Genomic DNA, 13518 nt, shown 5'->3' with positions numbered 1-13518 from the left:
TCACCTCTATAAATAAAAGATCGAGAAGCTTAATGTCTGGAGGCATACTTGAAAAATAATAATAATAATTTGAAGGAGTTCACCGCAGTTGCTCTCTGCTGCCTCTGCCAGACAGGCAGCAATTTTGGCTCATCAGGCTTCAAGTCCCCCCATTAGGAGCAACCGCGTTGTGTGGCTTCAGCATGCAAATCCCTGCGTAGTGCCGGGCAGGCGAGACCTTTTCAAAATACAGATATGAATGTACTTGCAGTATTCGCCAGGGAACGGACAAAAATTCAGTGTGCTAATGGTTTTCTAACATATCCCTGTAAAAAGAGAGATGTTTTAATTACTGGCTCGAGTCCTGCAATGACATGCTGTGGCACTTCTGTGACCTATCTAAATGTGCATCTAAGCCGCTGTTTCTGTGTTGCCTTAGCCAGGGGTGTAGTAGTACAGTAGTAGTCCTTTTTTTTTTGCTGGACATTGAACTATGCCCCCCCCCCCCCCCCAAAAAAAAGGTCTCTATAGATTTAGTTAACCCCACATAGGAAGCCTGTGGCTTCCCCCACGCAGTCCATTTTGTTTTTTGGGGGAAGGAAGGCTATTCTAAAACCGTAGCCCTGTCTGCACGCAAACACAGCGCGGTGTTTGCCAAATCCTGCCGCTTCCTCCAGCAGGCAGGCTGTGTGCCCTGGCTGCCCGCCGGTGCCCGGACTCGCCGAGCAAGGCCTGTGCCCGGCTCTGCCCTGCGCCTGCCTCGTGGGAGGGCAGCTCGTGCGCGGCTGAGGCCTCGCGGGAGGGCTAGGAAACGGGGCGCTGGGTGTCCCTTCGGCAAGGACCTGAATAGCGTAGCCGTGGCCCTGCCTGCTTGACGCGCTGGCGTAGCTGTGGCCCTGCCTGCCGGCTCCACCTGGGCCACAGTGCTTTGCAGTAGCATCGTATAAGCTGTTGTCAAGCAGACAAATAATCCTTCGAATGACATAACGCATCATTTTTCATATGATGCTGAGAGAATTTGGGGCAGCTCAGAAACTGTCATCCAAACTCCTAGGGCAAAGCTGTGCAGCCCGGGTGTACGGGACTTGCTTTCTGTTTCTTGACTCAGCTTCTGAACAGCCGTAGCTGTCGTCCTGGCCTTCCCACCCGCACCCTTTTAAAACAGGGATAAGCATACTACTTCCCTGGAGATCATTGTGTTAAAAGCAAAAAGGTGTGTGCTCTAGTAATGAGTGTCTAATGTGTAATCGACAGTTTTTACTAATGGCTCTTCTGAGCCTGCTTGTAGTGGTGCTGCGTGTTGATCTTTATTCCTGTTATGTAAAGTGCAAACTATTCTGCTTAATCTGAATTTTTTTCCTCCTCTCTTTTCAGGACCATAAATCTGATGTTATGACGCTGGCTTCCAGTGCCAGGAACAGTCCTCAAGGTCCAGTAAGTAGCAGCATTTTGCTGAATACATTAGATTCTGTAACTGAGCTTAGATCCTATTCCGAAGTGCTCCAGCCATCCGTCACTGGAACCGATTTTTACCTGTGATACCTTGCTGCTGTTGAAGTAACTGTATTTCCGTTTGCTTAAATGCTCTTTAATACTTGAATATGTAGTACAGCAAACATCTAACTTGTTTACCAAACTGAAGAAAACTGATATAAGTCATTACAGTGTAAGTTCATTAACAGCCCGGTGAGGCTCTCTTCTGTGCTACTGCCTGTATCCCGTCAACTTACTGATGTGGGTTCAGGTTGCATCTCGCTGCTGTGCAAGGGAAGATAGTGTCAGAGGAAAGTGTGGGGCAGTATACAACTGCCGTCTCCCCAGTGCTGTATTGTAATGATGCCCTCAGTGAGGGTAGATACAGGAAAAAGAAAACAAAAATTTGGACAAGTTTGCTGAATGTCATGCAAGTCCAAAGTGTTTGCAGTTGTAATGCCGCTGTTTGCAAATTGCACAGGGCTGGACCAAGAGGAACTCGCATGTATCTGTTGAAATGACAGAAATTGTCAAGTCTGCCCTTTTAGGGCACTTATCCTTTTTTTATTTTGTATAATACTATCACTTTGTAGGAAATGGGTGTACGTAAAATACGCGTATGCCAAGGTGCTATAAGGGCTGATTTTCCAAGGTGCTGATCATCTTTGAAGCCACTAAGAGCTTGGCGTGCTCACCGTTGCCTGCAGTCCAGCTCCTCCGGTCTGTAAGGAATGCCTTACGTCCCACTCTTCAGTGCTTCTTGTTTCTCCAAACATAATATATAGTCAGGATCATGTTTCAGGTAGTGCTTTGGGTATGCTACAACCAGTAGTGAGTTCACAAAGCTAGGGTATGAACCAGTCGGCTTATGATACAGCAGGAGCAAGCTGTTTGAATTTACATAATACAGGCAAAACTAATCTAATAATGTCTTTATAACCTGTTTCAATAGTTACTTTAGGCAATTTCAAACATCTTTAACGTCCCCCTGGTGCGTTCTCCCCGAGGGATTGGTTACCAACCATAAAGGGAATGATCTGGTTTAAAAGCTTATTAGGTTAGTATCCAGTACACTTTATAATAACAATAATGTTCTCCAAATAGGAAGGCTTAACAGCTGTTGCCTACTTTATTAGGGATTTTGCTATTCTTGTCTTCAGTACTATTAAAAAATAACTTTGACATTGTTTCATTATGAAACTTGATGTATAAATGATTTTGGTGTACTTGTACCAACCTTCCAATGGACAGGAGAGGCAAATGGGGAAAAATATATCCTTTAAACATTCATAGGGCTTCTTTAGTAGCAGTGTATGCTCTGGTGGGCCTACACAGAAAGATTAGAGTGTAAGGCTGGAACAGTGTGAGACTTCATGCCTTCAGTGCTGGGTTTCTGATGCTGCTCTAGACATCTTCTGTGATCTTGCTGGAGTACCCAGCCTTACTGTGCCCTTGCTCTCTGAGCAGAGGTTCAGCTTCCCTTTCATCTTCTCTGTCTCTATAAAATACTGACATCATGCCACAGGGCCTTTCCAGGTGCCGCAGGCTGAAGGATGTCAGTCTTGGACTTTATCTAACTCCATGCACATTTTATGTTCTCCTGCTTTCCCTTTTTTTTCTAATTACCTATATTGCATACCCTCAAACTTGAGGTTGTAGGAATGCTGATTTATGTCAGAATGAGGAAATATACAATATTGAAAGTTTTTGGCAAACCTCTCAAGCACTTTTTTCCTATTTGTAGGCATGATTTATGTAATCTTAAAGCTGAAGCTTTGTCCCGATCCAATATCGGGAAGGTTTCGTTACGATCCCAAGGACGAGATTAAGACCCTAAAACTGGTCAAATATCATACAACCTTTTAACTTTATTTTCCACGAAGTGGGGAGAAAAGGTGGAGGGGGGAAGGCGAAGGGGAGGCGAAGGGAAGAGGGGAACAGAACAAGGGTAAGGGGAAAAGATAGAGAAAGTTGGAAAAGGAGAGAAGCTAGCTACCACCACTCCGAGGCCGATGATGTTCCGCTGACTCCGCTCGAATCACAGCTCAAGCTGGGGGCCTCCGCCGAGGGACCAGGGACCAGGGACGAGAGGGGGAGAGGGGCCAAACAAAGAAATCCCTCGGCAATTATAGCTTTTTCAAGTTAAGTTTCCCACCCCTCACGTGGTAGTTCAGACCAATAGTAATATTTGGGTCTGGGGTCTCCTGCTCCTTATTGGGTCTCCTCGCTGTCCCTAGGTAGGCCGTTCACTGTTGCCGTTTCTGCTGACAGGTGTGTCTCCGTTTTTGGGTCCAGCCATTATCTCTCAAGGTCTGACAAAGAGGTGGTAACTCCAGCAATTAGCACTGTTTCAGCAGTGCACAGGAATGCAAATTGCTGGTAACTCCCTTATCCTTCCCGCCTGCAGCAGCTCTGGGGCCCTTTCTCACTGAACTAGGGAGCGCGGCCTAAGGCTTCAGCAGATTTAGCCACTCATGCCAAGCGGATTTTATAGAAGTTGTGCTAAAAACAGACAATAATTTACAGTCCAGATCCCAAAGTCTCTGCCTGATCGCGGTCTCGTTCAGTGCAGGCTCGGTGTGTCCTGGGCGGTCGCAGGGAGACCATCTCGGGGGTCGCAGCAGCCCAGTCCTGTTTCCGCCAGGGACGGATGGCTTGTTCGGGGTTGTGGCCTGCCTGCACCCCATGCACCGAGAAATGTTTAAGGCAGAAAATCCATTCATCTGTCTGCCACAAGCTTAAACAATAAAAGCTCCTTGAAAGAAGGGGGTTGGTTAGACTTCTTCCAAATGAAAACTGTCTTTCAGTTTGAAATCACTGCCTTTCAGAACTGATGTTTAGTCACATTAACATAAATGTAAAAATATTACACAAGATCAAAATATAAGTAAAACAATTATAATTTCCCTGATGGTGATTTCATGGAATCCTTTTTTTCCCCCTGCATACTAAGTTTTGAAATAATTTCTTCTTCTTTCAATAATTCTTTCTGGCACTGATGCTTCTTTTTCAAGCTACTGAAAAGTTACAGCCTTTCTGCCAGAGACTGGTAAAAGTTTTCTTCTAAGATAATGTAGTGAAAGGTGTTGGTTTATTTTTAGAAACTCATTTTTGTGAGTAATATCTTAGCATTGAGATTAGGTTCATATCACCTGAAACTGAATTTTTTTGAAGAATTAGGTTATCGTAGTGTCTTTTTCTGGCAGAATTCATTTTCTAGCACTGAAAATGGTCTGGCTACAAGTGTAGAACAAGTCTTTATAAATACCCGTCATCTTAAAATGAAAAACCTTCCCCCCTTCCAAAAAAAGAGAAAAAAGAAAAAAAAGAAAGGCTCTACAGAATTTGTTGGCCAAACTTCCAAACTTACCTGCAAGTTCAGAGTTTGTACTTTTTGACTGAATCCCTTGGTGGATATTGCGTATAGGAAGGCGTTCTTCTCCAACTTCAAAGTACATCCTTAAAAACAGGATTTCAGCTATCTTGCTTGAGTCTTCAGTAACTCATGCATCCCTGATTTTTGTTTTCTGCTATCTGCAGTGGTGAGGAAGAGTTATAAAGGCAATTTTGGCAGCATAGTTTGTTCTGTTGAAGAGGGTTGTGATGGGATGAGAAAAGGGATTTACGTGTTCCATGATATTTCTGATGCCACACAATCATGGCGTAAAAAATAACGGGTTTGTGAGCTGAGCTTATTTCTCTTGAAATTATACCATCTCTGTTGTTGCCTGTGAAGTTGTTTGTTGTGATGGATGAGGGAGAATACATAGGATTTTTTCAGACCTCTTGCCAGATCATTGCTTGTAGAACAACCTGGTAATGAAAGGAGAGCTGACAGATGAGAATTCAGATGGATCTGAGAACGAATAACTGAATAACACCTCAGTTCCAGTCTCTGAAAGGCTTTTTTTCACTTTTTTTTTGGTAGTATGGGCTGCTTGTCCTGCTCTTAATGACAGATTCTGTATTAAAGCATAATGCAGCTGAAACTCATAGACTGAATTCACTACTGTGTTATATCATTGAGACTTTATTGAAATGACTGGAGTTACAGTGGTATAAAATTGGAGTAACTCAGTGGCGAATCAGGTCTATCAAATTACATGTTTCTTGATATGTATGGCTGCTTAATAGAGCATTTCTTAAATAATTTGAGACGTTTTCATTAGACTGAGCAATTGTGCCTTTTAAAGTCTTTCCTTTGTTCCTGAATCTAATCAGACAATCGGTTATGACTGTAGAGCTAAGAAAATAAAACTGAAGAAGTAAAGTTTTGGGTGATCTGGGTTGTGGGGTTTCTTTTTTTTCTTTTTTTCTTCCTTCCCCCCTTTTTAAAGGAGCCAAAAGCCTAAAGTGGCCAGGTGCTTCTTTCTGATATTTGTCCTTACGTTTTGAAGGTCTGAAGAAATAAGCTCTGAGAAAGTAGCTCAGTGCTTGTCTGTCACTAAAAGCATATAGAAGGAATTGAGCATCTGTCCTGCTTAGACCAATATTGTATCTCTGGCATCTAGCAATGATTCATGAAAGTTTAGCTGAAGTGGCCAATACTACCTTTGAAACAAGAGCATGCTCTTTTAGGAAGCAAAATAGCTAGTTAGCTAAAATAAAAACTTAGAGCTAACTCTGGATATTTGAGTTTTGTTCAGAATTATTGACCTCAGTGGTGCTTGTATGTCTCAGAAATATCTTCTCTTCTGTGTAAATAGGATCTGAGAGAGAGGAGGAGAGGCCCCTAACGATGTGCCAATACTTAGAAAAGGTAAATGGGATGGCTTGGCAGTTACAGACCTCCTGCTCTGACAGCAGTTGCAGGCAAATCAAGGGAAGCATGGATGTAGGACTTAAAAATATGCCAATTAATATGGGTTCAAGAAAAATGCACATAATATACTAACTTAATATTATTTTAGTGAAAGCAGTACAAATTTTCTCCAAATATAGTGGCATGGATTGGGAAATAGTGGGTAAGCAAGAAGGTGGTTGTTGATGCATCAAAATCTGATCACTTGGGTCCTGACAAATAGTGCGTTTTTGAAAATAGTCAAATGTCCCCATGTTTGGGGAGCAGTGATTCCAAAAATGACTTGGCAATTGCAGTGAGTAATGGTCTCTATAAATAGCTCTCTTCATGAAAATGGTTCTTATCCTAGTTCTTCCTTCTTATTTTCTGTTATATCATATATATATATATAAAAATGATAATGGTCTGTCACACCTGATAGTTGCTTATAACCCCTGGCCATTCAGGCCTGGAAACATGCAAGCTGTTACAGTCCTATTCTTGGTGATTCAATGAAAACTGCATGAGAGCACAGTGAAATCTTCAGTGTGTCATTAATAGTCATGCATAAACATTGACACTTAAAAAAAAAAAAGTACATGGAACAGAATTACTTGCTAAACAAGGGCTTAATGGTTGTGTAAGCTTTTGCAAGCGTAAAACACTGTGTGCTGTAGGAATTGTTTATGCTGTAGCCCAGATCCTTAAAATACATTTGTTCAACTCAGTAAGTTACTTCATAAAAAGTACTGAATAATGAAATAGTGCCATACTTAGCATTGCGGCATTCAGTTAGTCTCCGAGATGGTTAGACAGTGACTCTTTTGCTTTTGGGGGAAAAAAAGTTCAGTTTTATCAACTTATTTTAGGGGAGTAAAGATGACGCACTGAATCTGAGGGATTCAGTTACTAATGGGCTGTTTTTTGTGGGGAAACAATGCTGGATTTGAACAAATATAAACACAGTATTTAATAGCTGCCTATCTGTCTATTAGGTCTTGTCTCTTGTGAGACATGGATTACCGAAGCAGTTGATTACTCTTTCAGATTTTGAAAAGAGGGAGGGATGTCAGCAAAGATTAAGATATATTAAAAATATAGGATGTAGCTCTGGTAAAGACGACTACAGTCACTGACTTTGGGTATCTGCTTTTATATCAAGATGTGTCACATACTCCCTTCCTTAAATTGAAGATTCATCTCAAAACTTGCTCGTTTTCCCCTTGCTGCCACTGGCAGTGGGACACTATTCAAGTGATTTCAGATTTACTTCCGCTTTGCAGAAGACCTGTGTCTCATTTATAGGCAGCATTGAGAGTCCTCTTCTGCCTTCGTTCTTTTAGGCTAAAAAAATACGTTATTCTACTGTGTCTCATAAAAGTCTCCATTCTCCATGTCATGGTAGCAGTTCTTTATCTACATTGCTTTGCTCAGAGCTGTCTTCTTCATCACGTCCAAGCCAACAACAGCTCTCGCTATGCCAGGAGCCTTCTTGGCAATGCCTCAACCCGTCCCCGTCAGAAGTGTCTTACCTCGCCCGTCGCTGTCTGTAGCGCAGTGAAAAGGCAAGGAAGACCTCAGAGAAATTAAAACGGCAGTCAGAGTTCTTCTGAAAATACTTTGCTTCTAACGGACGAGTTCCTGCTTACTGCATCCAGTGTGTGTTCCTGCTAGTTCCCTCCCTTCTCCTCCTGTAAGCTCTTACGCACCTCAGTCGTTACCCTGTCTCCGTTGTCCCAGCTTCTCTTTGCAGTTCCTTGTGAGCGTTCAGGGCCTTTAGTAAGGTTTCTCAGGAGCATTTTGACGTGTTTTGGCTGGTGAATGGGATTCCATTCTTCTCTGAAGCAGATTTTTTTTTTGCTTTTTCCTCACTATTGTATCATCAAGAGAGCATTTGGGAAATATGTTGGGACAGAGGGGAGGATCTTCTGCCTGTTGTGTCTGTATCTCGGGGGATGCTGTAGAGCTGATCTGACGTGTGGGAATTGAAAAGAACCTGCAGAAAATCTTGGTAAATCCTCCTTGAATTCTCACCCCAGTCTATAGAACCGTGGCAAAATGAAGGAAAAGTCTTTACAGCTCTACCATGTCGATTGGCGGTTATTTTATTGTTTCACTGTATGTAAATTGTTTTTAGACAGAGATCCAAATTTTACCTAAGATGTCTAACGTGGCAAGATTTTTGTCAAGTTTTACATCGCAAGGTTCGACTGCTTTTGAACAACCAGGGTGGTGAAATCTATTGCTTTGTTCATCCCCATAAGAGGAATAGTTAGAAGCAGTTAGGCACAGGAGTTAGGTCAAGTCTTAGGTCCTGGTTTGTGTACAGTGTTAGCGACCTGCAGAGCGGGGATCACGCACGCTGGTTCCCTGCTGGCCTCTGGAGCTGCATGGTGCTCCATCAAACGCTGCTCACCTGCACTGGCGTACTGTGGATGGGGGCGAGGGAAGGAAGAACTTCGGAGTGTGTCTTTGTTGACTGGCAGTCCTGGGAGGGAGTGCGTAGGACCCCAACCCCCCTTCTGCCTCAGCGCTGACTTCTTTGCCCTTTTCTTTTGCATAGGCAGATAGTTTTAAGGATTTCCTGCATGCATATAATACTGCATCGGCAGTATTTTAGATCATGTAGGGCATGCATGAAGATTGGACTTGGACTTCTGCTCTCCAGATGTGTTAGAGGCTTCATATTCTATTTAGTATATAAGCATGATTTCCTAGAGAGGTAGAGCAGGACCCAGACCCTCTCTTTATGACCACCTGTGCTTTGAAAATTGATATACTTTTTTTACACCAGTAGGTTTTATTAGTAGACTCTTATTTGGCAGTCATCTGATCTTTTGGTATCAGAGAGAGAGGTCAGAGTCTCCTTGAAAATATTCCAGCATCATTTAAAGGATGAGATAGTGTTACTATTATAGCTTATGTAGGGAAATACCTCAGATGAATTACAAATATTATTTAATGATAAATTGAATGAGGACAAACTGGCTGTTATGACATTCTCAGTATTCAAATTTCTGTAATATATTGATACCCCTTTCCTCTTGCATCAGGTTACAACATGCGCGTTATTATTAAATTAGGTGCATACCTTGCTGAATTGTGATTTTTCTTATTGCTGGTTAGCCTTTGCCTATAGCTGTGATAGTGTGGATGTCCACAAAATTGTAACTATTTTCTTATTATTAGGAAAGCAGATGTCTTTAAGTTGACAGAAGTTGAGTTTTTAATTTTTCATTGTATTAAAATAAAGTTTGGGATGATCTTGGCTGGCAGTAAATGTGCTAAGCTATGTACCGTTCTCCATGTAGCTGAGATTTGTAATGAATTTACCAGCCTGCCTTCCTTTCACTGTCAAAAGTTTTTCTGCTTCTGTGCATTAGTCATGGAATTAAAAGTCAGTCTAAATGAAATAAAAATAAGTAATGAGGTACTGACCAGCTGGAAATTCAAATGCTACCAAGCATATGAATCAACAGAGCTGCTGAAATGTCAGGTAAAGGTCAGCAGAAGATCATTGCATCTTTTTAAATGTTCGTGGTTTTGGTGCGGAGAGAAAGGCTAAGGCTGGACAGTAACTCAATACAGAGGGGCTAAACGCGTGGAGCAAGCAGCGCATCTAGGAAGGAGTAGGGTGAGCTTCTAAGGGAGTTCCTCTTCGCATAGCTCCTCACCAGAGACGAGGCCAGCTGCTGTGGGAAGAGTCTCCATCAAGTGTGGTCCCACACCTCTTCTGCTACCCACGACTCGAAGATGAGGGAAGCCAGCCTTTGGGCTAGAACAGCTGAGACAAAAGCTGTTGGAAAAGGAGTAGAGAAAAAAGTGGAGGAGGAAACCAAATGCCTTTGTGGCTGTTCCTTTTATTCAATTTTTCCTAGTTTCAGCACGCTGGAATTTGAGAAACTTTCAGGGGAGTTGTTCAAAATGCTTGCAATCTAAGGATAAGCAAACAGATTAAGAAAAAGCAGAAAAAGATCATACTGGTTTTATGTTAAAGTTGTATAAAAGTTGAGTGTTCACTGATGGCAATACAGGATTGGTTGGGGGGGGGGGGTGGATGCTCCCACGCATGGAACGCAAGGGACTGTAGGGAATAGCGTATAGGATAAACCTGACATTTTGTGGAGAGCTCTGTACATCTTCAGTACTTCTATAACTTCGAGTGAAACCAAAGGAAATGTGATAATTTTGGCCAGCTTTTGCTTTGAGTCCTTTGCTTTTGTTCGTTTTCTCAGTCAGGAGTTGCAGAAATGTGCTACTGGAAAGCAAATGAAGAAAATGAATAGTTTGCGTAAACGGTGGCACAAAAAAGTTATAAATACTGTATAGTTGCCCATCATACCAATTTTAGTTAGCTGTGTTACCAGAATTGCATAAAATTCATCTTGAGATTTTATAATTCTTAGAGGCAAATAAATCAGATGCCTCATGAAGATTAAAAATACTCATAGTCCAGTTAACAAATTTAGACCATATTTTATGTGCATGATTTCTGGTTTTACTGTTGCATTCCGTTTATATTGACAGTGCTTGAAAAGAAGCGAAACCTACAATTTTTAAAAAACCATCACAAGCCAGAATTTCAACCTTTTAAGAATTCCTATGTGCCAGAACTATAAATTAGAAGAAAAACAACCCTTAAGCAAAACAAAATCACCTCTCTTAAGTAGTCTTAATAGTTTTGCTATCACTTTTATGTATGCATTGCAATTTGTATTGATAGCCAATTTATGAATATTTGTTTTGTACAATTTTTGAGGTGACTTCTGCTTGGCAGGATGGCATGTATTGCATGGTGGTGCAAACAGTGTCGTAGGAATTACAGTAAACTGGAATCTTATCAGGACATTTTCTGTTAGTATTTTATCTCATAAAGGAATGACAGTAAAAATGAACTTTGAGATTTAAAGTGTGATGACAAGATGCCATCTAGTGACAGTTTGTAGGAAATTGTAGCTCTCAATCTATATTTACAAAAATGTTTCCTCCTATTGAGGGTTCAGAAATTGTAATACTTCAGAGCATAAATTCAAGCATCGTTATTGTTACTCGGCAGAAGCTGTTTCTCTGGAAAAATGTTTTGCCTTAGGTTTAAATTCCACTGTATTAAATGAGGGACACTGACAGTCAATTTTCGCTCTGTTCTTGCTTTGCGAAGGCAAGTATTATGTTATAAATCTGCCATTGCTGCCTTTTCCAAATCATCTAGTCTCTCCTATTAGCATAAAAAGTGTTTCTTGGTGAATGTGCTGCAGTAGTATTTCAGCAGCTCTACTCTTACCTGGCAGCGGGCATTTATAATAATGGTAGAAGAGAAGCTATCTTGAATATAAAACATCTTAATTTTTCCTTTTTGTTTAAACTAAACTTGTATTTCTGCATTTTTTTTCAGTTGCTTATAGGAGGAAAGGAAGTGTGTTTTTTTTCCCTCTCAGTTTCTACTTAGAACTACTACATACATAGACTGTCTTTTTATTGTTTTAAAAGACACTTTTTTTATTGGGAAAGCACCAATCTGACAGCAGAAGAGACTGAAATTAGGCACGTACCATTTCGATAACCTGGGATGTGGAATGGTACTGTGTGCTTTGCAGCTGGCATCTGGTTGCTGCTGGAGGGGCCAGATGTGCGTTGGGAGGGGGCTCCCTTACTGCGTCCAGGGGAAGCCAGGTCCGAGGTAGGTGCTTCTTGTTTCACCTGGCGCTAAGCAGTGAACGCTGACCTCTGGGCCGTACTGGTGTGAGCGTGAGAGAGAGGAAAATTTACTCTTTATCCGTATCAAGTACGACTAAGTTTTACAGGATAAAATTTTGACATTCTTATTTCTAAGAGCTGGAGTCAGTAAGGTCCAGACCACACTAACTACCCCTCTGTGAGGCTGTCCATATAGCTCTGGGTTTTTTTTCACATAATAAAAATGTGTTCATACTGTGATACATTGGAAGTCAGAAAGAGGAAATAGATGAGAAAAGGGGAGATAACTGAAGAAGTGATTTCATAAACAAATGTCCTCATTTCACAAAGTACTTGAAGATATTCTTAACTTAACGCATAGGAACAGCCCATTTAAAAGGGATTGCTTACTGCTTAAATGTTATCGTACTGTGAAATGCCTTGATCTGTCTGACTCAGAATATTAACTTATGTTGTACCTGCTTGAATGGGCACATATATTTTTGCACGTAAATGAGTTATAGCAGTCATAAATTATGTGCAAAAATTGCAGGTCTTTAATTTGCAATCACCATCTCTGGAGAGTCCAGCAATCTGAGTGTATTTAGGTTGAAGTAGACCAGATAGCTGAAATATTAGGCTCTGTTCATCTTTTTATTATTTTTAAGGGAAGACTGTTTACTTACGGGTTTCTTTTGAAAATATTGATCCTCTCTTCCCTTGGCTGTTATTGCAGTTCCACAGGGACTCTGGAGGCAGTGTGCACGTTGAGAGCTAGATTGGCTTCTGAGGAAGTAGCTAAATATCCATTCAATGCAGAATACTATTAAAAAGATGGCAGAAAGAAATAAGCTTTCAAAAGCAGGCTTGGAGTATTAACGTTTAAAAGACACTTAAGTTATGTGAGAGTAATTGAAACACTTGTAAATTCTGTGCGTTACTCATCAATGTTTTCCAATTTACATCCTAAGAAAATGACTGTAACTTCCTGCCTTAATAAAATAGAAGGGTTGTTAAGGGCACAATAGTTGTACTTGGTCAGACTATCCAGTATGGTACCTTAGTCTTGCAGTGGCCAGTAATGGGTGTTACAGAACAAGCAAACGCACAATAATCTTAGTTTAATACATTTCTAAGTTCTACCAGCCCATGAGTTAGAAACTAATTTATCAAGCCATTATATCTATTTTTGTCTTCATTAACTCTTCATAAACTTTTTTTTTCCTTAGAATTTGTCTAATCACTTTTTGAACCTGCCCGTCTGCAGTATCTCTAGTCCTGCAGTTTGATTACGCGGTCGGGGGCAGGCAGAAACCCCTTCTGATGGTTTTAAGTTCATCTGGTGTCCTCTAATAATGAGTAACTGCTCCTTATTACTCTTCTCTACACAGCCTGTGTCAGAGTGCTGCTCCATCATCTCTTTTTAATCTGCCCTGAAATGGAGACTGTCCCTTCGGTTGTCTTGGTACCGTTCCCTGAGTACTTGGTTCTTCTCTGTCCCTTTTGAGGTGGTGGCAGAAGTTGTCTGAGCAACATTAAAACTTCATTTGCACCATAGATTTTTCACAATAGCATGATAGTAGTTTTTGTTTTGTTTCTTTTCCTAACCATTT

General features: G+C 41.2%; 1 protein-coding gene across 11 annotated transcripts in view; it reads left to right on the top strand.

The window, feature by feature from the left end:
- The first annotated feature begins 1356 nt into the window (after positions 1 to 1356).
- Positions 1357 to 13518, top strand: part of RBFOX1 (RNA binding fox-1 homolog 1) — a 1256643-nt gene continuing 1244481 nt past the window's right edge. For all 11 annotated transcript variants that reach the window (XM_064520441.1, XM_064520435.1, XM_064520437.1 and 8 more), the window contains exon 1: positions 1357 to 1413. In XM_064520441.1, the coding sequence (XP_064376511.1) occupies positions 1372 to 1413 (42 nt within the window). In that variant the 5' untranslated portion in view covers positions 1357 to 1371. The remainder of the gene's footprint in view (positions 1414 to 13518) is intronic.

The sequence above is a fragment of the Dromaius novaehollandiae genome, chromosome 14 (genome assembly GCF_036370855.1).
Source record: "Dromaius novaehollandiae isolate bDroNov1 chromosome 14, bDroNov1.hap1, whole genome shotgun sequence".
NCBI lineage: Eukaryota > Metazoa > Chordata > Aves > Casuariiformes > Dromaiidae > Dromaius > Dromaius novaehollandiae.
Note: the sequence above shows the minus strand (reverse complement) of the source record. Positions and strands in the feature narration are given on the sequence as shown.